Source organism: Gopherus flavomarginatus, chromosome 8 (genome assembly GCF_025201925.1).
Source record: "Gopherus flavomarginatus isolate rGopFla2 chromosome 8, rGopFla2.mat.asm, whole genome shotgun sequence".
NCBI classification, from domain to species: domain Eukaryota; kingdom Metazoa; phylum Chordata; order Testudines; family Testudinidae; genus Gopherus; species Gopherus flavomarginatus.
In genome coordinates, this window is record NC_066624.1 from 113079831 (window position 1) to 113107268 (window position 27438).

General features: G+C 41.0%; 1 protein-coding gene across 5 annotated transcripts in view; it reads left to right on the forward strand.

Moving 5' to 3' along the window:
* The first annotated feature begins 1390 nt into the window (after nt 1-1390).
* Nucleotides 1391-27438, forward strand: part of OPA1 (OPA1 mitochondrial dynamin like GTPase) — an 86627-nt gene continuing 60579 nt past the window's right edge. The window contains exons 1-7 of one of the 5 annotated variants that reach the window (XM_050963871.1): nt 1391-1486; nt 7415-7733; nt 8080-8176; nt 9009-9116; nt 11008-11061; nt 11724-11791; nt 21411-21521. In XM_050963871.1, the coding sequence (XP_050819828.1) occupies nt 1458-1486; nt 7415-7733; nt 8080-8176; nt 9009-9116; nt 11008-11061; nt 11724-11791; nt 21411-21521 (786 nt within the window). In that variant the 5' untranslated portion in view covers nt 1391-1457. Of the gene's footprint in view, nt 1487-7414; nt 7734-8077; nt 8177-9008; nt 9117-11007; nt 11062-11723; nt 11792-21410; nt 21522-27438 lie in introns of those variants that run through there. The other 4 variants (XM_050963874.1, XM_050963872.1, XM_050963876.1 and 1 more) reach the window with 4 other exon arrangements.

Below are 27438 nucleotides of genomic sequence, written 5' to 3' on the forward strand. Positions count from 1 at the left end.
AATGGCCCCCTCTGTACAAAATGAGAGCCACCTGTGGCACTCTGTACCTTAAAGCAGCACCTTGGAACCCCCATATTTGCCACTGTCATGTAATTATGACATATTTCATACAAAGCATGCCATGTAAGATATCATACGAAAGGTCAAGATCTGCTGAAACCCATTGTTCTGTCAAAATACATATATCAATAGTGCATATCAAGTTATGAGCTTTTCCTGCATGGTTGTTTCTGAAATATGCTGTAAATTTGCTAGTGACACACAGAGCAGGGGGATTGCTCTACCCTGTGACTCAGCAAAGCCCACCAGGCCATGTCTGACCTGGTATTTTCCAGACACATGGACTGAGGGTATAAAATAGGGGACAGTGGCATTGTCCCCTGGCCTTTCTCCTCCTCCCACCTATGCTGGAAACAACAAGAACTCTGGGAAGCCGAAGACTAGAACTGAGCAGATCAGTCCCAGGCTGAAAGGGGAAGGCTGTAATTTAAGAACTGAAAGGTCCCGTGAGCTGAGAAAAGTGCTTGGTCCAAATACTGTCTAGTGTCATAAGGGGTAAGCGTTAAACTGTGCGCTTACCTTTTATCTGGTAACTAAACCCTGACCTTTTAGGCCTACCACTTATAATCACTTAAAATCGCCCTCTATGTAGTTAATAACCTGGTTTTATATTTTACCTAGCCCAGTTGTGTTTTGGTTGAGGTGCTTGGGAAATCTTGGGTTACAAAGGCTGGTGTGTGTCCCTCTGCACAGGCAGGGTGGGCGGATGGGTAATGAACGTGCCCTGAGCAGGCTGGTGACTAGGGCAGGATGTGCAGCTCTGGGGTGCAGGGCGGGGGAGCTGGGGGATGGGCTGGTGCCTGTGTGTGATCAGGGAGCAGTCCCGCAATGGAGCAGGGTGTGGGTAAGGTGACCAGACAGGAAATGTGAACCATCGGGACGGGGTGGGGGGTAATAGGAGCCTATATAAGAAAAAGCCCCCAGTATTGGAACGGTCCCCGTAAAAGCAGGACATCTGGTCCGGAGGTGTGGGGCTCCCCATGCCCAGCGCGGGGTCACTAGCAGAGGCAGCGCAGGCTGGAGCGACCCCCGCACACCCCAGGACACTCTCGGCCCATCCCAGGACTCCCGGAGCCCAGGCTGCCCACCCACAGAGCGGGGCCCGCCTGGGGCGCCGCCCCACCAGCCTGGCCCGGGCACAGCCGGGCCGCCCCGCGCTGCCGCCCCGCCATGGCCGCAGCCGTAGCCAGGCACCGGTGGTTGTTCCCCACCGCGGCATCCCGTCCTGAGCGGCCCGGAACCTTTCTCGCGGCGGCCCGTGTTTCCGGCCCGGCCGCGCTTGGGGACGGACCGCCGCGCCCGGAAGCGGCCGGACGGAGCCGGTAGCGCTGCTCCTGGCTGACCCCGGGCGAGGCGCGGAGGCGGGGGCGCACCGTACCCCTGTGCCCGGCTCCAGGATGTGGCGGGCCCGGGCCGCGGCCGTTTGGTGAGTGCGGGGGGGCGCCCTGGGGTCGGGCGGCCGCAGGGGGCGGGGAGCGGCGCTGGGGGCGCCGGGCCGAGGGGCCCCCGGGGCGGGGAGCGGCGCTGGGGGCGCCGGGCCGAGGGGCCCCCGGGGCGGGGAGCGGCGCTGGGGGCGCCGGGCCGAGGGGCCCCCGGGGCGGGGAGCGGCGCTGGGGGCGTCGGGCCGAGGGGCCCCCGGGCTGCGGGGCCCGGGGAGGATAACGGGTGCGGGGCTGCGACGTTCCTTGGAAACCAGCTGGGGACAGACCGACGCCCCTCGGCCAGGACCCGCCACCACTGGGGGAGGACAAAGGCCCAGGCCTGTAGCGGGACCGAGTCTGCTGCCCCTGCGGGTTGGGGGCAGCCGCAGGCACAGTCCCAGGTGTTTTTCAGGCCCCGGTAGTTGTTGTCCTGCTCCGAAGCTGCTCTAGTTCTACAGTTTCTGTCATGCGCTGGGAGGGCCAGTACCCCACACGGGTGGGGCTGTACCGCTGAGAGAGATCCAGGCGTGATAATATCCCCCTGTTCTCTGTCCGATTCTTTACACCAGGGGTTCTCCAACGGGGGGTCGGGACCTCTCGGGGTCACGAGGTTATTACATGGGGGGCCACGAGCTGTCAACCTACATCCCAAACCTGCTTGTTTCCAGCATTTATGATGGTGTTAAATATATTAAAAAATGTGTTTAATTTATTGGGGAGGGGTCACACACAGAGGCTTGCTGTGTGAAAGGGGTCACCAGTAAAAAAAAAAAAGTTTGAGAATCTCTGGTTTACACAGCCTAACAGTTGGATTTTTTTTAATTACATTTGTGTGTTTGAGCAGAGAGGTTTGTCCTTTGAGCTTTCCACAGTGATGTACAGGTACCTTTTCCTGCGTATGGTGTTTGAGTGATAACTTTTTTTTCTCAAATGTGCCTTGCTTTGCATTTATCCATGCTGAATGTTATCTGTCACTGTGTAGCCAATTCCCCATCTCTGAAGTGCCTCCCGGTCTTTTCTGAACTTGGCTAACATAAATAACCATGTGATCTGCCAATTTTGCTACTTCACTGCACACACCCCTTTTCCAGATTAATAATCTTAAACAGCACCAGACTTAGTGCAGAACCTCAAGGCACCCTGCTGTTTGCCATAATGAAAAGTGACCATTTATTCCTGGTCCTTGTTTCCTGTCTCTTAACTGGTTTTTGATTCATGACAATACTATGTCTCTCACCCTGTAATGACTTAGGTTCTTTAGTAGTCTCTTCTGAACGATCTTCTCAAAAGCCTTTTGAAAGTCTAAATAAATGATATCAAATGATTCTCTGGTTCCATTGCCCAGATGTAGACAAGCTCATTTATGCAAACAGAGACAGATACAAATGTCAGCCAGTCTCTCCTACCCAGCTTATTTTCACATATGGATTACTTTCTACCATTGCGTTTTCTTTGTGCTTTGCTTAAGAGTTCTCTCTTTCACCTCAACTCCTGCTTGGCAGATATTTTAAATTTTTGAAATTACATTCCCTATAGTTACTGGAAAGTTCTCTTTGACTCTTCTCTCCTCTGCAGATCTTTTGGTTGCTGGAAAGTAAAAGAGAGAGATCTTATCTTCTCTACCACTAGATAATCCTTCTTGAGTTCTGCTCACCCCCTGAATTCCTCCGCTGTCTGCTTCTGCAGCCCATCCAGTAGCTTTCCCAAGCAGTACCATGAAATTAACACCATTCTTGACTGTTTCCTGCTGCCCTCTTGATTCTGAGTGATGGTGAAACTGAACAATCTTGTTAATTTCATGCTGCTGTTCCATGGTGAAGTTGGAAATAGCAGTAGAAACATTAGTGTTGTTCAGCTGCAGACTCAAGAAGAAAATACTGTCTTTCTTTATATTTGGTTCACATTTGGAAGTTTAGCTTTGCAATCATATGGACTAAAAATTGCTTAGAGCTTAAATTCTATAGAAATTGATTGGTCATGTCCTGCTTCTGGATGCTGGGTGTTTTATTTTTCAAACCTTGTTCATAGCTGAAAACAGTATGTTAATGATTGACATTTTACAGTTATATTGACTTTCATCCCAGGTGCTTAGATGTGGTAGCAAAGGGTACTGTATAAGATCAGAAAAAGTGCTTTACATATGTCCATACAACACAACTGGATTACAGCAGTTACTGAAGTGCAACCAGGCAGACACCAACAGTAGAACTGACTGGGAACTGGAAAGCCAAAATTTCTCATGAAATGAGTATTCAGAAGAAAACTTGAATTGGTGCCATTGATATGTTTAGTTTCTATATAACTTGTGTATTTTATAATAGATATAATATACACTATGTATCTGGAAATATCTATAAATATTACACACTCTTAAAATGTTGTTGTAATATAAATATACCAATCTCCTAGAACTGGAAGGGACCCTGAAAGGTCATCGAGTCCAGCCCCCTGCCTTCACTAGCAGGACCAATTTTTTGCCTCAGATCCCTAAGTGGCCCCCTCAAGGATTGAACTCACAACCCTGGGTTTAGCAGGCCAGTGCTCAAACCACTGTGCTATCCCTCCCCTAAATGTTGAAATAAAATTAAACAAAACAGCATTATTGAAACTAAACATTTCAACTTCCCATTAAAAACTTGTATCAATCAACAGGTTCTCACAAAACATCTTGGTTTTGAGAAAACTGCATTTTTTTGTGGACTTTTTCTGTTGAGAACAGTTCTAACCAACAGTATGTGACAGCTAAGAGGATAATAAAGATCTTGGCCTGGCACTGGAATATACTCTTACTTTTATGAGAAGTGGCATGAAATCCTTACTGTCCACTTTAAAGCAGAAGGGTTTTGATATTTTTGGTATTCAGCTGAGTTCTAGTTGCTGTGATATCGAACGCCTTGGCTACATTGGCGCTTTACAGCGCTGCAACTTTCTTGCTCGGGTGTGAAAAAACACCTCCCTGAGCGCTGCAAGATACAGCGCTGTAAAGCGCCAGTGTAAACAGTGCCGCAGCTCTGGGAGCGCAGCTCCCAGCGCTGCAAGCTAATCCCCATGAAGAGATGGAGTACGTGCAGCGCTGGCGCTGCGACCACACTCACACTTCAAAGCGCTGCCGCGGCAGCACTTTGAAGTTTCGAGTGTAGTGAAGCCCTAAGGGAATGCAACTTGAATATAGAACAAAAAATAAACATGCAGGATATTTCATTGTCTGATTTTTATTTCAAATCTAGGGTTTTTTTCAAAAAATATGATTTTATCATATGTCCCTTTAAACTGGGTTCAAACTAACAACTAGAGGTGGCCATCAGATCACTATTTACTATCTTTTCATTTCTGCTGAAAAGATTAAATATTTCTGTACACTGAGTGTAGGCCTAGAAAATGAAAGAGCTAAGTGCAGTCATAAGCTTCCTTATGGACTGACCATATTCAGTCTCAGTCATTGGCTTATAAAGCAGAAGGAATTAAAATATTTCTGGTGCTGTGGTCATCTTCTTTTCTAGAAGCACTTTCATGTCAACTATTCCGAAGCCAAAGTTTCTGTTAAAGTCCTAACTGACAAGTTTTAACCCTGTTATGTTTTCATTTCAAGGTGGTAATAGTTGGGAAAGAAGGGATTATGGGACTCATTGATTGTGTCCCTTGCTGGTTGCTAGGTGATTAACTTAATTATTGAGGCACAGCTTCATAATTTATCAAAAAAGAAATAATTGCAGAATGTTGGTTCTCAAAGCCATACTGATTTTTAGGAAAGTGGACTGTTGGTGTGTCTTAGCATTTAGCTATCCTCATTGAGAGTTCCGTGCATGGCATGTCTGAAGAATTGAGTCCTTAGAGAAGAAAACACTTCCATTCAGCTATATTTAATTCCAGTCTTCTAATCTCATTGCAACCATAAAAGCTCAATTTCTGGTTCAAAGGTCCTTTTGCACCTTTGCCTTCTTTCTAAGGAAAGTCACTTGAGTGGTAATGGGATATTATGTCTCCAGTAAGAATATATCCATGAAAGGAGCAGAACATCAAATGTTCCTTTTCTAGTGTCCAGAATAATATATTGGCAGATAGTAAATTTAGCCAATTCACCACCACTATTTAGAGAACTAGGTAGGTGAGTATGGAAGGAGTTGGATTTACTCTGACAATGAGTGAATCGTGTGTGTTGTTACAGCAGCCTGGACAGATGGACGGAGAGAACAGATTAATATAAAAATGTGAGGGGGAAATATAGGGTATGCAAAGTATTTGTAAGGAAATGGAAAAATATTGGTTTGGTTCTTTGATGCTTTCTGATATAAAGCATCTTAATATTGATTCATTTGGTGGTGTGAATAGTTGGGTCAGTGATTTCATTGCTTGGTGATAAGGCATTTCTGCTGTTCTCCATCCATTCCCATGGAGAACACTAAATGGAGTTCGGAATCCTGAAGAAGGCATGGAATAAAAAAGTGGTTGTTTCCAGTATTTTAGTATTCAGATTTTGAATTATTTTAAGTGATGTATCTAATTTTCACTGATTTGGATATGGCCAGATTAGACAAGTACAAAAGGAATCGTTCCTTGAAAAGCTTTCTTCTCTTCCCTCAGCTAGCAAAATAGTATTAAAAATAGTTTCAATAAACATTTGTAGGTTTGTTTTGAACGTCCTGTAGAACACTCGTGAAAAAATAACAGTGAAAAGTATATGGGGCTTTGTTCCATCCCATGGATAGCTATCCTTGATTATAAGCAGGGCAGGTAGTGATGCCTGTACTTTCAGGTTGCCTGGTGCTTTCCATGATAAGACCCTGTTTTCAGTTGCTTGTGACCTTGCCAAACTTAAGCTGTTCATACTGGATGTTTGCCTGAGGCTGAATTATTCTTGGAAAATTTTAGCTAAGATGGTTCAGCCATTTCCAAGAATGAGACTAGGGTAAAATAAGTGATTTTGCCCAAGTTTAATTAAAAAAAAAAAGTCAGCTATTTTGTTGAAAAGCTGTAGCATGTTAAACAGTATGTGGTCGTGTAATTAAAACAATCATAATGCCTATTCACAAGGGGGCCGAACTAGGGTTGCACAAACTGGCATTTTTTAACATTTGAGTGCTTGACCTTGTGACCTTAACAATGATCTTTTAATGTAGGGGTTTTGACTGCAGTTCTGGGTAAAGGTAGTTAGGTAAACTCTCTATTATATGTGTCTTATGTGAAAAGATTTTTCTTCTTTCCCTAAGATGGGAGTGGAACATCGTAGCCATGTTCCTGTATAGACTTTCCACTCCTGTTGAACATGCACAAAGCCAAGTTCTTGTGTACCTATTCACCAATTTCAGCTACAGAAATTAAATTTATAAGACAGCAGATGTCCTAACCCAAGCGTTGATACTTATTTCTGTCCTTCAAATCCTTGTTAACAAGTAAGAGGTTTTTTATCCAGTAAGTATTCTTTAAACCGAAGTATTTTATCCAATTCAACATTTTCTGTGATTAGGATACAAATATTGATGAAGATGATATGTCATTTTAATATGTCAAGCTAATATGGAGGGTGCTAGCAAATGTGTTTAAAGTAACAAAACATAACTATAATTCTGTTAAATGAAAACATTATGGAATATTTAAGACTGGATTAGAGAGCCATTACACATTTTTTGAAAGTAATTGCAAACTTTAATTCTATTCAAAAGGCTATAAGCACCCACAGTATCTATGTAGCCGGGAAGGAATTTCCTGTAGGGTAAAGCACTGTAGCTTTGGAATGATGCTCTACTTTATTTTTCATCCTTTGTAAATCTCTCTCTCTCCCTCTCTGTGTATATATACATAAATACACACTCACTCTCTCTCTCTCATATTTTGTGTGCTGGAGGTAGGATACAGGACTAGTTGGACTAAAGGTGTTTTGAGTAGAGCTGTCACATAATCTTAATTTGTTTCTTTATTTTTCTCTTTTCTTTCAGTGTTGTCTGCCAAAGCTTAGCAAATAGCAGCTATGGAATAAAAGGAAAATCACCATTGCAAAAATTACACCTCGTTTCCCGAAGTATTCATCATCCCCATTATACAAGATCAAAGTTTCAGAGACCTCCACTAAGGACATCAGTTCAACAGTTCTCCTCTCTTAATCGTCTTCCCTTACGGAAAACGAAACTTTTATCTGTAAAATATGGGTACCTGTCCCATAGAAATTTCTGGGTAGCTAGACTGGCTTCAAGGCTTCTAAAACTTCGCTATCTTGTACTAGGATCTGCTGTAGGTGGTGGCTATACAGCAAAAAAGGTATTTATTTGCAGAAGACACTTTATATGTTTCATATTGTTCGACAAACATTTCAGAATAATAGTTATTGCTGCAGTCAGTAAAATGTAGAGTTCCATCATTTGATCAAATAAAGACAGCGGAGAGTATGAGGATAGAGAGGGGCAAGTTATTTACATTACTAAAATAGATTTTATTGGACAGAAATGGGATAGGGGTTTTGATGGCTGTTTTGTAGATGTTGTGACTAAGCCACAAAGCCAGTATGTAAGATGACAAGTTAGCGCAATAGATTAGTAGGTAAATTCTTTCAAGTAGAACATTTTTATGCTTCTCTTATGACTTTTTTTTTCTGTTTTTGTGTTAGACGTATGATCAATGGAAGGAGATGCTGCCTGATCTCAGTGACTATAAGTGGATTGTTCCTGATTTCATTTGGGAGCTTGATGAACACATTGACTTAGGTATCATAAAAGCTAAAATATGCTTTGATTGCTAAAGATCAGTGTATGCCGTGCTTAGATTTAAGAACATAGGTGTTCAGAAGCTGGTTGCTTCTATAAAAATGTTCTTATGACATGATTTTAATAAAATAAGTGCTCAGGGGTGTGTCTTAGGAAGGCACACATCTCATATATGCATTGTAAGAGGAAAAGACCACATAACATTTGGTGGTGGTTATTCCAACATCTATCCTGCACATGGGTGCATTGCTTGAGACTAGATGAAAAAATTAAATTATGGAATAATTAATCATACACTCTCTGTGATGGTATTTAAAGTATGCTGTCAGCCTGAAATCTTTTTTTTTTGCTTGCTTGCTCTTTTAAAGGAAAGAATTAAAAGTAGCAGCAGGTGCTATACTTGGCTCTGGGAACCCCTGCAATTTTTTTGTTGTTGTTGTAGTCAAATTCTTGTTTTTATGAATATTTCTCTTTCTGGTTGCTATGTGAAAGACTCATACAAATAAAAAGGATATCTGACTAAGTATACAGAAGGAACTGTGGAACTGTCTAGCCACAAAATGCTGTTGAATGCACCAAATAAACTGAAAAATAGGAAAATACTGTCGTTGAAATGTTTATTACAGTAATTGTGTTGTACAGATGTTCTCTCGCTTTCATATACATAGAAACATAAACAAACATTAAAATATAGAAAGAGAAGCATATTGATTCCTGATACAGAAAAATGGAATGAGCATGTGAATGTTTTTATTTTTAGATAGTTACTAAATTTTATAGTGCAAACTATTCTCACTTACAAAAAACTCACCTTTTTATACTTTTTCCCTAGAAAAGCTTAGCAAGGCCCTTCCTGATGCAGAAGACCTCGCTAAACTTCTACCTGACTTTGACAAGATTGGAGAGAGCCTCAGTTCACTGAAGGGCTTTTTCTCACCTGGTGAGAACAATTTTTCAGCTTTGTTTTACTTATGAGAATGTGTATTGTTACAATATGAGATCATAACACGTCTTTAAACAACAACAAGCGAAAGGTTTGTGGAAATTTTGTGCTGTTCTAGGAGTATCTCATTTGTTTTTTAAAAATAAATTGTGATAAATAGTCGGTGAGAACTGAGAGATATGAAACTGAACAGCGAATTGTAGAATCACAGTTAAACTAAAACCAAATAGATTGAAAATGTAAATGTTTCAGTGAGATGTAGATGCTGGAGCTATGTTGCCAGTGAAGGTGAGAGGAGAGGTTTAGCCAGTACTCTTTAACAGTATATCACTATGCTCATGGTAGGAGAAAATAATTTTTTTGTTAAAGAAACGTGCTTCAGGCAGTGGGTGATTTTTTTTTTTTTTTAAACTACCAAAATATCTCCATTTGCGTTGGGTGTAGCATTTAGTAGATGCAGAAGATTTGTCACTGACCTAGTAGTCTCTCAGGGGCTCAGCTGACAGTTTTCTTCTTGAGAAAAATTCTGATTGAAGTTAATGGGAGTTTTGGCTGTGTAAGGACTGCAAGACAGGCTGAATGGAACAAAGAATGATGAATGAGCTCTAAAAGCCAGATGCTACATGGCAAATGGATGGCCATATTATCAAATTCACACACCTTATTGATTGTCCATACCCTACTGAATTTAATCTTAAACCATTTTCTCATGTTAACAAATTCTACAAAGGTATTCTGGTAGTGGAAATTGATAGATTTTAAGGCCAGAAAGGATCACAGTGGTCATCGATAGTGATTCCTTCTGCTCTTTAGAATCTATGAATCTAGTCTGATTTTCTGCATAGCACATGCCATAGCAGCAAAGAATCCTGTGGCACCTTATAGACTAACAGACGTTTTGGAGCATGAGCTGTCGTGGGTGAATACCCACTTCCTCAGATGCATGTAGTGGAAATTTCCAGGGGCAGGTATATGTATGCTAGCAAGCAAGCTAGAGATAACAAGGTCAGTTCAATCAGGGAGGATGAGGCCCTGTTCTAGCAGTTGAGGTGTGAAAACCAAGAGAGGAGAAACTGGTTCTGTAGTTGGCAAGCCATTCACAGTCTTTGTTCAATCCTGAGCTGATGGTGTCAAATTTGCAGATGAACTGAAGCTCAGCAGTTTCTCTTTGAAGTCTGGTCCTGAAGTTTTTTTGCTGCAGGATGGCCACCTTAAGGTCTGCTATAGTGTGGCCAGGGAGGTTGAAGTGCTCTCCTACAGGTTTTTGTATATGCCATAGACATTCACCCAACCATTCCTGCAGTGGAGGGAAGTCTCCTTCCCTGCTACACAAGTGAAATATTATCAAGACCCCTAAACTTATGGCTGAACTCAAGGTTATCTTTTATAAACACATCTTATCTTGATTTAAATATAGTTTATTGTAAATTTAGACGGCGGTATAAAGATGTAGATGTACATATAAAGCTTCATAGCAATCATATTTTTTTCATGTAAGTGTGTTTGAAAATACTGTAATTGTTCTAGGTCTATTTGCATGTTCATGACAAGCTTACTTGCATTGTCTGAAACAAAATGTTATATATATATATAATATAATGCGTTCTAATAATATTAAAACAACTTTACAGAGAGCAAAATCTAAATGGGATTCAAGTGTGAGGGTGATGAGAAGGGCAATATCAGAAACCAGAGACAAGTAGATGAGACCTCATGTGTGTTGGGGTTTTCTTTACTTGTTATCCATTTTAGCTGCATTTGTTAGCATGCCAAGATTGGTTAAGACTGCCCAGTCCCTGAACTCTGAGACTGAAATCCCTCACATCTTTGCTTTGCCATTTGTTTGTATTTATAATTTTTATTTCCCCTTTTTGCTGGTTTTTCACAGGTTACAATTTGGTTAGTGAAGTCATAGGAGCTTCTGATCTGCTTCTCTTGTTAGGTGTGTAAAAAGCCATTTTTACTGCCCTTAACGTGCCTCTTTAAAAATTTATTAATTAAACAGTGATACACTATAAAAAAGGGAATGAATAACAATGCAAATGCAATTTATTGCAGCAATTTAATCTTGAATTGAAAACATTTTATAACTACTTTAAGAAAACTCAATTCCCACAGTGCCAATGAAAAGCCAATTGCTCACTGTCAAAACACTAAACAGATGCCTGTAATTCAGGCATTTTTCAGAAGTTTGTTCAGAAAAGAATTATTTACAATATGCAGGAATATTTTGTGTTTCTCATCACAAATGATAATATAACTTATATCCCGTCATCTGATGTCTAACACATGCAGTCATTTCATCAGCAAAAATGTCTTCAGAACTTGAATGATCTAGTTGAGGTTTTCTGTTACCTTTTATAGTAGCCCATTCAGTTTGAGTTGGATGTTAGATTGGTACAGTTGTAAACAAATCAGTTTTAAGATGTTTCTATGCTTATTTACAATAATTCGTAGAATGATTGCAACTTCAGAAAGGTTATTTGTATAGTAAATACCTGGATACTGAGTTCTACTAAAAATTGGACCTCCTATTTAGACATAGTTTTGGATTTTGAACAGGGTACTAAGGCATTTCAGTACGTTTCTGTAATTATTTCCTAGGTTCCCAAGGAGAAACAGCATTCAGAGCTACAGACCAGGGATATGAAAATGACAAACAGTACAAAAAGGTATATTTGAAGAAAGTATTTAGTTATTCAATCACAAAGCTTTTAAAAAGATTAAAATCTGTGTTTTTTCTGTAGGAGTTAATTTTTTTAAAAGGCACTTTAATAACGAACTGTAGATGTAAATTTAAAGAGGCTTGAGAGCTGAAATGGTTTAGTATATTGTATAGAGTATAATTTAACAGCTAGACTAACAGTTAAAATATTTTGGGAGGAAGAAGGGAGTAATATAAAGTCTTTAAACCTTCTGTCAAAATAATATTCTTTAAAGACTTCGGTTGTAATGGGCATGTTACTATAGTCATTCTGTGTTCATTTTAAATTTCTATGCAGCCTGAGGGACTGATCCTGCCCACACTCACTGCTTGTAACTGTGACAGTGTTGGCTGGTTCAGGCCTTAATATAAAATTCAAAGTGCTGCATCATGCACTAGCTTCAGTTATACATCTGAAAGTATTGCATCTTGTGTCCCTTTTCCATTTAGACATTATCCATCAAGCTTTGGATTTAATTCTTTTTCTGCTTAAAACTTAGTGCAGCATCTGTTTTTATGGCTTGCTCATTTTCGAGAAAAGGAGGGTTTTTTGTTTTGATCTTAGAAGATGACTTTGCTGTGTGAAATGTCACATCAGCTGGTTAATACAGTTCATTAGCATGCATGTTCAACTTTTGCCTTGCAACTGAAGAAAGTAAAGTTTAGCATTACACACTTCTAGATCACAGATCTTATTTTTATTAGTGCTGTTAACCACCAAATAGCATCTCTGATTGTTTAATTTCATTTTATAGTAGTTTTCATTTTTGCCATTGTACACTTTAAAAATTTCTGAACAAATCGGAATGAAATCTAATACATGCTGAGAACTTCTTTGAAAAATATTTGCCTTGTATGTGAATCTTGTGATCAATACTGTGTATACCTCACAAATGGGAACATTTATCATCCCAGTCTTAGCAAAACTGTAACTAACTCTTATTTTAAACACGTCGGTGCATGCAGGCATGTATGCATGTGCACTCCATTTAATGCACGTGCACACTTACTGCACATGCCTGCAGTGAGACCGGTACAAGAGATCACTTTTATTAGGCAACCTCCTTAGGCTAATCAGACAGGAAGTGTGAAAAATCAGGACAGGGAGTGGGGGGTAATAGGAGCCTATATAAAAAAAAGTCCCAAATATCGTGACTGTCCCCATAAAATTAGGACATCTGGTCATCCTAAGCCTCCTGTCTTGGACCACCTCAAAGTCTCCACATTTGAAATGAGCACCATTCTGTTTCCCCTTTGTTAGAAGCCTACCTTTGCTTAGCAACAGATTTTTGTCTGCCTTGAAAGGTTGCTTAAGACAGGTGTTCATTGTTCAAAAGTCGAAGTGTTTCACTCTCAGATTGTGAAGTAAAGGTCTTCTTACCTATTGTCTTAACAAATCATTTATGAAGCTAAGCCAAGTTACTTGCTTTCATATATATTTGGTTGAATACCGCACAGGTAATGAATACTTTTTAAGCTTGGTTTCTAAATTCAAATATCAAGTCATAAAACAAACCATGGCAATAAGTGGTTTTATAATAAATCAGTCTTAAGAAGAATATGTTTCTTTCATACTTTTTGGTGGAAAAGTCACTTAGATCTGAACGAAACAATTGATTAACTGCCTCCAAATCAGACAAAATGCTATGGCTACTCATCTGAATTCCCAGTGATAATTCATGCAAGGATCCTCTCTTCATATGCAGTTTCTTCACCCGTGCCTGTGACTGGCTAAGCTCAGTGCTGTATTGCTGGGGACTTGAAAATAGAGGAAGAAGAGTGTACAAATCTTCATGATTATTTATTGACTTTTCTGTGGTATTCATTGCCGTAGCATTTGGGTAGTAAACAATGTTAAGGTCACAAGAAAGCATTTTTAAACTTGAATTTGCTGCTTGTGGACCTGGTTCAACTGTCACAAAAGTCAGTGGGTATCTTTTTATTGACTTCAGTGGAGGTTTTATGGAAGGCATTAGAATTTGAATTCCGGTCACCAGTAAAAGGCTGTGTTACTGCGCTTCTGACTGTCCTTAATGAGTTAGCAATGGTTTGTTTTGAATGTTTTAATTTTATTGCCTAATTGCTTCCACTTGCTCTTTCCTTTTATTTGTACCCTGTGAGCAGTGGAATAATTCTCATGCTATTTTCTTGTTCACCTTGTCCTGCTTTTCTGGGTACATCCCTCCTGTGCATCCCCGCTCTCCTGTCTCATTCTGAGGCCTAAATTGACTGTGAGGAAGGAGGTGCTGGCTCTAATGAACATTAAAATTGGGGCCCTGTTCATACACTTGTGGAAATGGGAGAACACTATACTGGACCTAGTATAAAACAGTATCTCTGTTTTGTTCTCTGTGTGAGATCTGCTTATGCTGTCAGGCACAGCATGCTGATGGGCAATCAGCTGTAGTGCAGGGGCAAAAAGCAATAACACAGTATTTAGCTACTTTGAACGTTTGGGATATAAGAAGAGAGAGAGAAAACCCTCTTGTTTTTAGTGCATTTACTTGTGACCACAGATCGTTTCAGTTTGCCGCAAAACTCATGACCGTGCTGCAGAAAACATGGGCCCTGATTAAATCTATGAGCCTCCTAAAGTTCATCTTAGTTTTGTTATCCAGCAGCTCTGCTAATGGAATAGCTTTCTTACTGCAGGGGAATGACGCCTCAAAAGGGAGAGTTAAAGGTATCATGGGTTTTCAGAACTGTATACTGTTCTTATGGTTGTGATTGAAACCAGACGTTCACTAATGGATAATGAAGAAACCATAGCCACTTGGTTTATTGGCAACCAAAATGTTTTCTAGACAATGGGTTAGATGACCTTCCTTCATACTGTGCATTCCATTTCTGACCCACATTAGGTTGCATTCCATTTCTAGTCAATATTAGGCTGTGTTAAAGATTAAGAGGTAGTATGCATATCTTAATAGAGAAGTCCCCGACCTTGGTTACTTCCCTGGTTCTACATCAACATGTTTTTGTTCTCATAAGTTTGCCTGCCTGGAGAGCACAGATCTGAAATTATTGTTGCTGATGTCTCTATAAATTTCTGTTTTCAAGGGTTTAAAAATGTCAATTTGTATAGGTCTGACAGGTTATCAGTCTTAAGGTGATTTTGATTTTATTTTTGTACTGATTATTTTAGTAAGTCCAGTGACTTCTGATTTACTTGTCTTCATGAAACAATTCTGACTAGTTTAGCACAAAATCTTTTTTATGGTCAGAGATCTCAACTTAATTTATAGGACTTCTCTCATTAGGCACTGTGGGTACGATTTTCAAAGGCACTTACGTGACAAAGGAGCCATAATCCCATTAACTCTCATTGGGACTTAAGCCCTGATCCTGTAAAGATTTATACATGTGCTTAACTTCACCATCGTGAATAGCCCCATTGAAATAATGGAACTACTGTAGAACTTCAAGAGTTACAAACACCTCGGGAATGGAGGTTGTTTGTAACTCTGAACGAAATATTCTGGTTGTTCTTTCAAAAGTTTACTGCTGAACATTGACTTAATACAAGTTTGAAAATTTACTGTGCAGAAGAAAAATGTTGCTTTTAACCATCTTAGTTTAAATGAAACAAGCACAGAAACAGTTTCTTTACCTTTTTAAACTTTCCCTTTATTTTTTAGTAGTTTGTTTAACATAATACTGTACTGTATGTGTGTTCTGTGGGGGTTTTTGGTCTCAGCTGCTGCCTGATTGTGTACTTCCAGTTCCTAATGAGGTGTGTGGTTGACTAGTCAGTTTGTAACTCTGCTGTTTGCAACTCTGAGGTTCTGTTGTACTCAGGGGAGCAAAGATAAGAACGTGTAAATTTATGCAGGTTTGAGGCCTTAGATCGAGGTGGGCAAACTTTTTTGCCCCAAGGGCCACATCTGGGTATGGAAATTGTATGGTGGGCCATGAATGCTCACGAAATTGGGGGTTGGGGTGTGGGAGGGGGGTGAGGGCTCTGGAGTGGGGTCATAAATGAGGTGTTCAGGGTACGGGAGGGGGATCAAGGTTGGGGCAGGGAGTTGGGGTGTGTGGCGGGGTGAGGCCTCCGGCTGGGAGTACAGGTTCTGGAGTGGGGTTGGGGGTGCAGGAGGGTGCTCCAAGCTGGGACCAAGGGGGTTGGAGGGCAGGAGGGGGATCAGGGCTGGGACAGGAACTTGGGGTGTGGGAAGGGGTCAGGGATGCAGGCTCAGGGTGGTGCTTACCTCAAGCAGCTCCTGGAAGCAGCGGCATGTTCCCCCCTCCAGCTCCTTGGCGCAGGCAGTGGCTCGGTGCGCTGCCCTGTCCGCAGGCGCCTCCCCTGAAGTTCCCATTGGCCATGGTTCCAGGCCAATGGGAGCTGCAAGGGCAGTGTGCAGAGCCCCCTGGCTACCCCTACACATAGGAGCTGGAGGGAGGGCATGCTGCTGCTTCTGGGAGCACACGGAACCACAGCACGCACAGAGTGCGGCAAGCCATGGGCCGCACTCCCCAGTGGGACCTTGAGAGCCAGGTTAAAACGTTTGAAGGGCTGGATGCCGTGCCTGGGCCGTAGTTTGCCCACCCCTTCCTTAGATGCTTATGAAAATGGGGCTACAGCTCCTAAGCCATTAAGGTTCTTTTGAAAATGTGGCCCTGTATAACTAAAACCTGATAGATTAAGTTGAGAAATATGTCTGTTAATGTAAACTACTTACTTATGTGTTACGAAGGGGAAGAAAAAGAAAAGGTCATTTGTAAAAGTTGGAATCTATGCCGTGGTTCTTCCTCATTTCTTGTGATTGTGCATCCTCATTCCCTCCGTGCGATTTGTACCACCCACTTTGGCAGCACATTTGTAAAACTGTCTTGATCTTTATAACAGAAGTAGCATTGTAATGATTAATTCAGTGTTTTTCTCATGTAAAATCCCATGAATAGATTTTAGTGATGGTTAACTTTGTTAGGAGAAAACAATGGCAAGTTCAGTGGAAGGAGAGGTGGTTCTTTGAGCATGTGTCAGTGTAGATTCTCCTGTAGGTGTGCATGCAGTATTAGTCTTTTGACTATCAGTGTCTGTCTGGGTCACGCATGTGCCTTGGGCCTTGTGCATGCTCCTGTGTGAGGACATAAAGGGTAGAACAGCCATGACCCTCCCTCCATTCTCTCCTACTGCCTGTGGGCAGCGAGATGAAACCCAACACTGTCTGACCCATTTCTCTGTTGTTGTTCTCTATCTTATTTACAAATTTAATTGAAGAATTCATTCTTCTAGTCAAATTGGCCCTACTTGGACTTTCCTCCAAACAAAATATATATAAAAAAGAAAAAGGACATTCCCCCTGTCCAGAGGGGATTGAGGGTCAGCTCTGACCCACAGGAAATGACATCCACCAAACTGGAGCCAAAAAAAATCATCCTCAGCTAGTGCCCTTCCCAGCAGACACCTCATGCCAGGATTCAACAGCAAGGAGCAGAGAAAGACGCTGGCACCAGCTGTCCCAACATCGAAGCCCAGCACAAAAAAGCAGGCCAGACAGAGCATAAGTATAACTCCAGGCACCATACTAGGCCGTCTCACAAGGAAGGACCTAAACACCAGGTGTCCCAGAAACAAATCCCCTACAGTGTCAAGGGCTGAAGCGGCGAGCTCAGCCACCTGCACTTCCCAAGGAAGGAGCGGTCTAGTACCAGCCTTACCATCAGTGCCAGCGTTGGCACTGAGGAGCAGGCCCATCCCGGTGCTGATTGAGGATTCTGTGTCTCCACTGTGGACATTCTTCACACTGAGACCATTGCCGACACTGAGGCCACACCCACCTACCTGTGCTACCATTTGAGGAGATGTTCTTGCTGATATTAAGCCAGGATTTGTCTCCCATACTATCAGGCGGGGATCTCACTAAAAGCAATAGGAGTTTCCAGTTCAGAGAGACATCCCAGGTGAAGCACAAGTGGCAGTGGGCTAGTGGTTCTCAATCCTCATTGTAAAATGCCATCTTGGCCCTTCAGGCCATAGTTGGGGCTATCCTCACATGTCCTGGAGCAGATCTCTCTCCCACAGGCCATGGAAGAGGTGGAGATCTCATTCTCCAGTGTCACCATTAACCAGGTCTCCCATGCCTGAACCATATGCACCTCTCCATGAAGAGGTGATATCAAAGGAGTTCCAGCAACTTCCTTCTCCACCAAAAGAGCTTCCTTCAGGCTGGACTCTGATGACTTCAAGGTGTTCCAGTACCCTACAGGCTCTTCAACACTAGCCAGGCTTGCTCTCCCTTTCAATAAGGATCTGCTCAAGCACTCTTCCTCTGAACAGAGTGTCAAAAAGAGGCACCAGGTACCATAAAAAGGCTCTAAACATTTCTGTGCTCATCCTAATCCAAGGTACAGAAAAAAATCCAGGTCTGCAAAAGGCATCTCTAAAGAGGAGAACCCTAAGAAATAGAACCTCTTCAGGCAAAAGCATGTTCCTCCATCTCATTGCAGCTCTCTGTCATGAACTCTCAGGCCCTAGTCACAAAATACAGTTTTCTTACATGGGAGAGAGTGGCTCTTTTCCTGACACAACTCCCACAGGATTGTAAGGAGGATTGCAGCAGTCTTTGCCTATCCTTCTGTTTAATTGTACTTGGTCTTTTCTTGTCTTATGGCACTGAGGTTTCTTAAAGTCTTATTACATGCTTACCAACTGATCAGAGACCCCAGTCCGACATGGTCCTCAGTATTGTCCTTCTAAATCTCAGGGAGCCCCCACCCGCACCTTTGAGCCTCTTTTAGAATGCTCTTTGCACTCTGAGATCATCTTTACTCCGTCCCTCAGTTGATCTCAGAGTTCCACCTGAATCAAGCAATTAACTGGCTTGTCTTTGTCCCAAAGCCCCACTATGCACCAGCAGAGGAAATGCTACACACTCTGGATATCTTCAGAGCCTTACATGGGCAGAACCCAACTTTTCTTTAGACTATCTCCTCATTTATTTGTAGTCATAGACAGCCTGTCAGACTGTCCGAGCACATAACAGTGTATCTCAACATGTCATCAGATGGCTTGTGCATCTCTCCCCCTTAGTGTTAAGGCTCCACCACAGCTCAGTGCCAATATCAGAAATCTGTAAGGCAGAAACGTGGTTTACCCTGTGACCTTTGTTAAACACTGTGCTTTGTAGTTAGCTGACAGGTCAGCTGCCAAGGTCGGGAGAGCACTCTGCAGTCACCGTTCAACTGATGTAGCTACAACTCCTAATTTTCACCATTCAGAGGTAGTTGCCAATCAGCTACAGTGGGATTTACACTGACACACATTTGTAGCAGAAAGAATGGTTACTTATCCTACAATAACCGTTTCTTTGAAATGTTGTCATAAGCGTGGATCCCATAGCTGCCATCTGTCCTCACTTCCAGAGTTTTCAGCAGACATAGGTTTTGGATTGTTAGGGAGCCTTAGGGAGGGTTGCTGCTGTCCACCATTTATGCCCTCACAAGGGAGGGTGTGTTTGTGTGGCTCCGGCTGACACTGCTGTTCAGAAGACTCCGAATTCACACTCATGAAGAGCATGCACACTTACGGTGGGAATCTCACAGACAACAGCATCTCGAAGAACCTCTGTTCCTGGAAGGTAAGTAACAATTCCTTCCTTTTGTTGTCTATGCCAACAGAGTTGTTAGTGTGCGTTATGCTATTCACTGATTTCTCTTTCAATTGTAATGCAGTCATTAAAGATATGAGAAAGCTAGAGGAAATGTATGTGAAATAATGCAATGGGTCTGATTATAAACAAAGGAAAGGAAGTTATATTTAAAACAGTCTCATTCCTTACACTGCTACCATTTCTGCTTTGATATTGTACTAAAGACAATTACTTAGCCTCAGAAGTTTTTTCCTTAGTTCCCCAGGGAACAGCAGGCCCGGAGAACTAGTATTGCTGCAAGTAATCACAGATTAAACAAAAACTACATTTGAGAACATGGAACAGTGTTACGTACTGTGCAACGCCTCTTTAAACACTAACGGGCAAGCTAAGGCTTTAATTCCATATGTTCTTCCTTTTGTAGAGTCTGACCCTTAACATAATTTTTAAAGGGACACTGTCAAGTCATTTTGAAAAATTCTTTATTTGATACCAGTAACAACTTTACTTAGCAGAATTCTAAAAATATACATTATTTTTCACTTGTTAGCTTTTTTGCTCTTATTGGATAGTGAAACTTGATGGATCCGTTTAATTTCTGGTTCTCATGCATTAGCATGATGCATTTGTGTTTGGTTTTCCAGCAGTGCAGAGATTTAAAAAAACAAACACAAAAGAAAATGAAACAACCTCTCCCCTTTGTATTTATTGAAATATAAATATGAAACTGTTTCTTTTCCTACAAAGATGGATAAAGCTTTTTTATTTTTTTGTTTAAACCCTCTAGTTCAGGCTTTATCCTATTGACAGTGTCTGTTTATTTTTTGTATCCATCCATATAGTGTGTGTCTGTATTTAACATGCCTGTGTATATGGGTTTTTTGTGCAGTGTATGTATAGTTTGATGATACATGAGCTCTGAAGAACTATTTTGTTTTTCTTAAAAAAAAAAATTCAAATTTTGATATTTGAGGCTTGTTTTTAAACACTAATGTATGTTTTGAAACTGGTAATGCTATTAAATGTTTTCTTTAATGAAAATGTAATGTTACATTTGAGCAGACTATTGTTCAAAGACTTTTTAGTGTTTTTTAAATAGGTTAATACATTTAATATTAATCTCCAATTTTTAAAACTAGTTGTATGAGAAATTCCAGTGGAACTTAATTCACACACTATTTCTGAGCAAATGTGAATTTTTAAGACATGTGGCTATTAATAGAATAATTGGGCAAAAGAAAATCAGGCACTTTGTTCATGGAGAAACTTGGAAATAAGTTGAAGGTAGTAAGCATGACACATTTCTGCAATTTTGGAGGGATGAGAGGAACTATGCAATTTAACTAGACACTGCCAAGGTGCTATAGAGCGAGAGCTTTCTCTCTCTCCCTATATACCTAGCCAAATGTCTTTTATTCCTTCAAGTCTGGAGGTTGAGCAGCAGGGCAAATCCTCTTTTGACAAACTATCCAAGCAGCTGAGGTATTTAAGAACAAAAAAACTTTGTTTATTCTCATCAAAGTTGAAGGGGTTAACTGTTACACATACAGCTATATGTACAACTTTGTGAAGAGCATCCAAACTTCAGGTCTTTTTTTATTGAACTTCCTTCTACTTCTTGTTTTAAAAGAAAATGCTGATATCTGAAAATACTTTTGAAGTGAATAATTGAGGATGCAGTGCCAAAAATCTCCACAAAGTCTCTTCAAGCACGGCTAGTTTAAACCCTTTTTAGGATCTGGACACTTTTTTTTTAAATTGACTTTAATTCTAAAATGTAGCCTATTTGTTGTTCTGTATGACCTACAGGCTGGCCAGCTGTTTCCAGTCCCAGTTGGCTAGTAATAACTGTTGAAATAGGTTTTCTTTTTTGTTTGAACTGACCCATTCATTCCTGTCTTTCATCTGTTTTTATGTAACACTCTTTGGTTTAACATTGTTTTCCTCCCACCCCCAATTTTCCCCTTCCTTCTCCTTGTTGTAAACTCGTGGCAGGGCCTGCTTGGTGAACTCATTCTATTACAACAGCAAATCCAACAGCATGAAGAGGAAGCACGCAGAGCTGCTGGCCAATATAACACGGGCTCTTCCCAGCAGAAGCGAAAGGTGATGGTTCAAAGGGCACTGTGTACTATATTCATATTAACCAAGTGCTTCAGCCTCCTTCATTTGATGTAGAAGAAGCTAATTTTAATCTGACCAGAGACCTAAATAATTATGACAAAAATCTTTTTGCAAGAGCACGTGGTGTTAAACGGGTCCTGCTTCCTGTCACTCTACCTGGGGTGCCATTAAATGACTCTGGATATTCTGGGGGCAGTCTTATAGGTAATTTAACATCCGTTTCTGAAACCTTTGTTTACTTCTAAATTGACCTGTATTTTAAGTTATATTTCTAGAAACTGGATTTAGGGAAGACAAAGAATCCTAGTCAGCCTTAAACTGAGTGCATGCTGATTTAGCTTCCCAATTCTGATATCAGATGCAGTATTTAGAAAGTATATCTCAGACATATCCTAGTTCAGTTTATTCCCGGTGGGGTGATAATTCTGTCTAAAACAACCTGTAACATATTAGGATGAAACCATAAACATTAAACTCCCCGATATAGTTGCAGTGATAAACAGCCAATGACAAAATTAGTAATAACACAATAGTGAGCGTTAGCCGGTTACCAGTGTCTGATGGCTAATGCCTGGGCAAAATCTGATATTCGTAAACATAAACAGGAATGGTCTGGATCATACTTAGTCCTGTCATGAGTGCAGGAGACTGGACTAGATGACCACTCGAGGTCCCTTCCAGTCTTATGATTCTATGAAACCTAGTACGCCTCTACCTCGATATAACACGACCTGATACAACACAAATTCGGATATAAAGCGGTAAAGCAGTGCTCACGGAGGGGCAGGATTACGCACTCCGATGGATCAAGGCAAGTTCATTATAACGCAGTTTCACCTATAACACGGTAAGATTTTTTGGCTCCCGAGGACAGCATTATATCGAGGTAGAGGTGTATATGTATCTCAATAGCTTTCTCTTGCCCAGCTTCCATCGTAAATCACAGTCCAAGTAATTTGGCTGTTGGTCTTCTATACATTATTTTACGTGGTGCTACAGTTGGATTTTTAGCATTAGCATGTTGCTGACATATTGCTTACTAGTTTGGGATAATTTTAGTAGTCATGGGTACTTCAGAGCTAATTTTTGTAGCCAGTATAATCACTTCTGTGACTGTGAAAACACAGTTATCTGTAGTTCCCATGTCCACAGAACCTACAGTTCATTCTGACTTTTCACAATTCCATAGCTTTGGAATTAACCACTGGATACACACCTTTAACACTCTCTGCATCTGAGGTTGTATCGGAGAGAGAGATGGCGAAGACTTGAAATAAAGTTCTATACATAATATTGTATATAGCCATGGTTTTCACCAAAGGGCCTGATGGATTTAAAATCCTAAAACACGTCACATTTTAAATGTCAGTACTCCAGTCTGTCTCCAGCATCCTTTATCAAGCTACTGTTAAATGTTAAGCGAACATTCCTTGCCACGTTGCAGCTCAAGAACTACCCTTCCTCCTCCTCTGTACAACTATGGGAAAGATGAGTAGTGAGGGGGAGAGGTATGTTTCTTTGTTTCATATTTAGCTCATGTAAGTAGTGTACCTTTGTGGCTTAGAGAAAATTGACCAGTCCTTCAACGAGGCACCATGATACATAATAAAGATTCTGGAAGTGTAACGCACTGGAGTCTGACTACTCTGAGAACAATTTGTCCAATAGTACAGGGGTGGCCAACCTGAGCCTGAGAAGGAGCCAGAATTTATCAATGCCAAAGAGCCACAGTAATATGTCAGCAGCCCCCCATCAGCTCCCTGCCCCATCCCCGTCCCAGCTCCCAGCGCCTCCCGCCCACCGGCAGCCCCACCGATCAGCCCCCTTTCCCCCATCGCTCCCTGCACCTCCCAATCAGCTGTTTTGTGGCATACAGGAGGCTCTGGGGTGGGGAGGGGGAGAAGCGAGGTCATGGCAGGCTCAGGGGCGGGGGTGGGAAGGGGTGGAGTGGGGGCAGGGCCTGTAGCAGAGCCAGGGGTTGAGCAGTGAGCACCTCCCCTCCCCCCAGCACATTGGAAAGTTGGCACCTGTAGCTCCAGCCCTGGAGTCAGTGCCTATACAAGGAGCCGCATGTGGCTCTGGAGCACAGGTTGGCCACCCCTGCAGTAGTAGGTTACACAGTCTTTTCCCACTTCCCATCCAGAGCAGTGTTGCTGATGAAAACCAGGGATACCTTTAGCAGACTAAACCTGCCTGTTTGTTTACTGATTCCTTTACATAATAAGAGTGACTCCTTCAATTCCTTTGTCAGGTAGCATGCAAGTCTGTATTTAAGCAGAGCTAGGTAGTTTTTTGTCTTGAATGCAATGTGTTAATTTGACTGTGCTGAAGAGACTACATTCTGAAACAGAAAGCACAAACATTTCCACAGAGTAATCCCCACTTTTTTCTAAAGCCTTTTAAGAAGAGTTCCTATTTGTGTAGCGTTGAATGTATGAAAACAGTTGCTGGAAAGGGAATGCAGTACTTGATCTTTAAACTTTGGCTCCATTTTTTGAGGAACTAGCAAAGAATTTATTTTTTCAGGATTAATCTGTTTCTGCAGAGAATTTCCCATCATTATTTCTCTTTTGCAACTAATTCCATGGTGTTGGAATTGCAGAAAAGATTTGATGTCTAGCACAGTAAATAACTTAGTCCTGTAAGGGAAAGTCCTAAATTTAATGTCTCAAATGCTTGAGCATCGCATTCTTTGCAGAAGTATCAAAGCCAATCATAACATTTAGATGTGGAGTTTGTGCGCTTTGATGCATGCCAGTGGCAAGGAATGATGATGTGGTTTATTTTGCTGCAACTAACCCATTTGTTGTGAAACAAATTGAATGGCTGGGTAAACAGAGAACTTGCTGTACACACCTTAAAAATGAGGATGTAATAATGTAAAGATTCAGTCATTGGGCCAAACTCTGTCTTGGCAGAAACAGGGGCTTCTCCCATTGAAATCAATGAAGTTGCTCCCACTTATGCCAGGGCTAAATTTACCTCGCTTTTCTTTTGCAAGCTGATATGTTACCTGTCTACTTGAAAATATGATTGTTTCATTTCCATTCCTCTAAGCCTGAGTATTCCTGTTCCTTTCCTTTAATTACACATTCTGACAACAATGTCAATGAGATATGAACAAACCAAGCAGCAGGACTTGCATGCACCGTGTTATACAGATCCTCCTCACAGTGATATAAAAATAATTCAGCTGCAGAATCTAAATTTCTCAGATTTTCATCTTCAGTCTAGAATGTTTCTATAATGCAGATTGTAATTTTAGATGGAAATTTATAAAAATATTACAAAAAGGACACCTGATAACTCATCTATCATTTTTAATACCCTCATACACTTGTAATTGTTTCCCTTTAGATTATTATTGACCACTTGGAAAATACTATATTTAGCTGAGGGGTTTGTTGTATAGCAAGAACTCGTATGGCTGCATCTCTCTGTACATTGACATTTCCAGTGATGCCACTGGGAATTGTTATAGCTCATAATGTTTAACCAAGAGATGTTTGTGGTTTGGGGCTGTTTTGTGATATGATGTCACAATAGTGACAATCTCCCAGATTTTTAAGGTACTTAGGTATCTAAAGATGCTAATAGGTGCCTCCTGGGATTTTCAGAAGTTCCAGGACTTGGTCCCTATATGGCCCTATGGTTTTTTGGTCATTTATGGTTTTTTGGATGAATTAGAATGACAAAAAATTTATCCACAGAGCATTTGAAATAAAATCTAAAACAAGTAATTAATGGATTTGTAGTTTTGTGAATAACGTAGCTGAAGTCAACGTACTTCACTCCCCCATCAACTCTGCCTGTGCCTCTCGCTGAGCTGGAGTACAGGAGTCAACGGGAGAGTGCTTGGGTTGATTATCGCATCTATGCGATAAATGGATAAATTGATCACTGCCTGCCGATCTGGCGGGTAGTGAAGACATGCCATCAGCCTCCTACACTGCCCTTTTCAGTTGGTGGCAGCACTCCTTGTGAGGACATGCACCACTGGCAGAAGGAGGGTAGTGTGGTCATCTGCCCCCCGCAGTAATTACTGCTGTGGCTGTAAGTTGACCTAATGTGGGTTGATTTAGGGCTGTAGTGTATACGTGTCCTTAGTTCTGACATATGTTACTGCTAAAAGTGTCTCAGTGCTGGGTCTTTTCCTGCTGTATATTGTGGCACATCGTTAGAGGGCTGCTTTCTAGGAACTAGATTAAGGCTACCACAAACCGCTCCTTTGTGACCGACAGCAGGTTTCATCTTGTGTCTACTGGGAAGAGAGATTAGTGCATTACCTGCCCACCTACTCCTGAAGTATAAAATGCTGTTAATGGAGAAAGGAGAATAGTGCCCCACTTTGAGAGCATTCTTTGGATTCCAAAAAGGCATTGTTTATTTTTCCTAAAATTCCTCAGGCATTTTCAGTAACTGTTTCAGGAGGAGAATATTGAATACTTGTCGAGATATCAGTGGTATATTTATAGTGAACAGAATGAAAGGATACCATAACAATGACTGATGTAATCCCCTTCACCGTTTCATTAAAGATTTATCAAGCCTCCAGGAAATACTATTAAAAAAAGCGTTCTTAAATGCTTTTGAGAAGAGGGACATAGCTGTTCTTTGGATGTCTGCATTGCCCAGAAACATTTTCTGTATTCCATTTTTTTTCCTGTTTTCCTCTTTTCTCCCTTCACTGTTTTCTTTGCTTCCTGTCCCGGTCTGCCCATTATATCCCTGCGATGCTTTCTGTTTGGGTGGGTAGATATATCTCTGTTTGTTTGTTTAGACATACCATATATTGTTAAAGGCATCAAACCATCTTCCCTGTGTTGAACTCTTCTTAGTGTCTGTCGTATTCAGGTGCTAAGAGAGCATGTTTTCTGTGCTGTTGGTCCACTGGTGGAAACAGAAGGTGGCCCACTTCCAGCATTTTATTTTCAAGGATCAACTAATGAATAAGAAAATAATTGGATATAGGGACCATTGTAATTTGGCATTGCCTGTTGCAAAGTTAATACGTGGTCATGTGTATCTTATAGGTTAAGTAGCTCCCATAAGCCAGTTGCCATGAAGAACTGGGAATTATTAATCTGCCAACAGTTACTATGAAATTAAAGAGTGACTGCATTGGTTTGCGTCCTGTAAATGACACGTTATTCATGCATTAAGTTGATATTCTCTTTTGATTTTTCAAGCTAATTTGTTTGAATTGCAAATATTTAGAGTGACTTCATTTTAAAGTTGAGTTGAATTTCTTTATATTGATATTATTACTTCATTAACGTTTCGTTAATCATTCCTTCTTAATTGTCCTTTAGGCTTTACATTAGTTTTAAAATACGTGCATGATGCCTATTTTTAGTATTTTATATTGAGTTTGTGACTTTAATTAGGAAAAAACAGATTGAAAATTCCATCTGTTTTTACTTTTTTATAGATCTACTTTACTTTACAATTTCATTTTTTGAAAGGATTTGACTAGAAATTCCTTCATGTTTGGGCAACTATAGTAAGATCACACTTTAATTCACTGGACGCTGAAAAATTTAACATTATTTTCACTCTTCTACATTGTTTCCCATATTTTAATACTGTCTTAATGACTATGCATGCTAATATAAAGCATCCCATCAAGAGTGCATGCTGACAAATTAAAACAATGGAACAGTAAAATATACATAATACTTTTGCAGAATACAGTGTTCCTGTTAGAACTTGGTTACATAAATAAATTAGTACGGTGCTCAGTTGTGTACAAGACACAAAGAATGTGATCCCTTTGACATTTATAAATCTTAAATATAAACACCTGACAAGAATGCACTGCACGATCTATAGGATGCTGATAGTTAAGAAAGATTTTATGTACCGACATACCTGGGGGGAGTAGTGTTGGAACCAAATT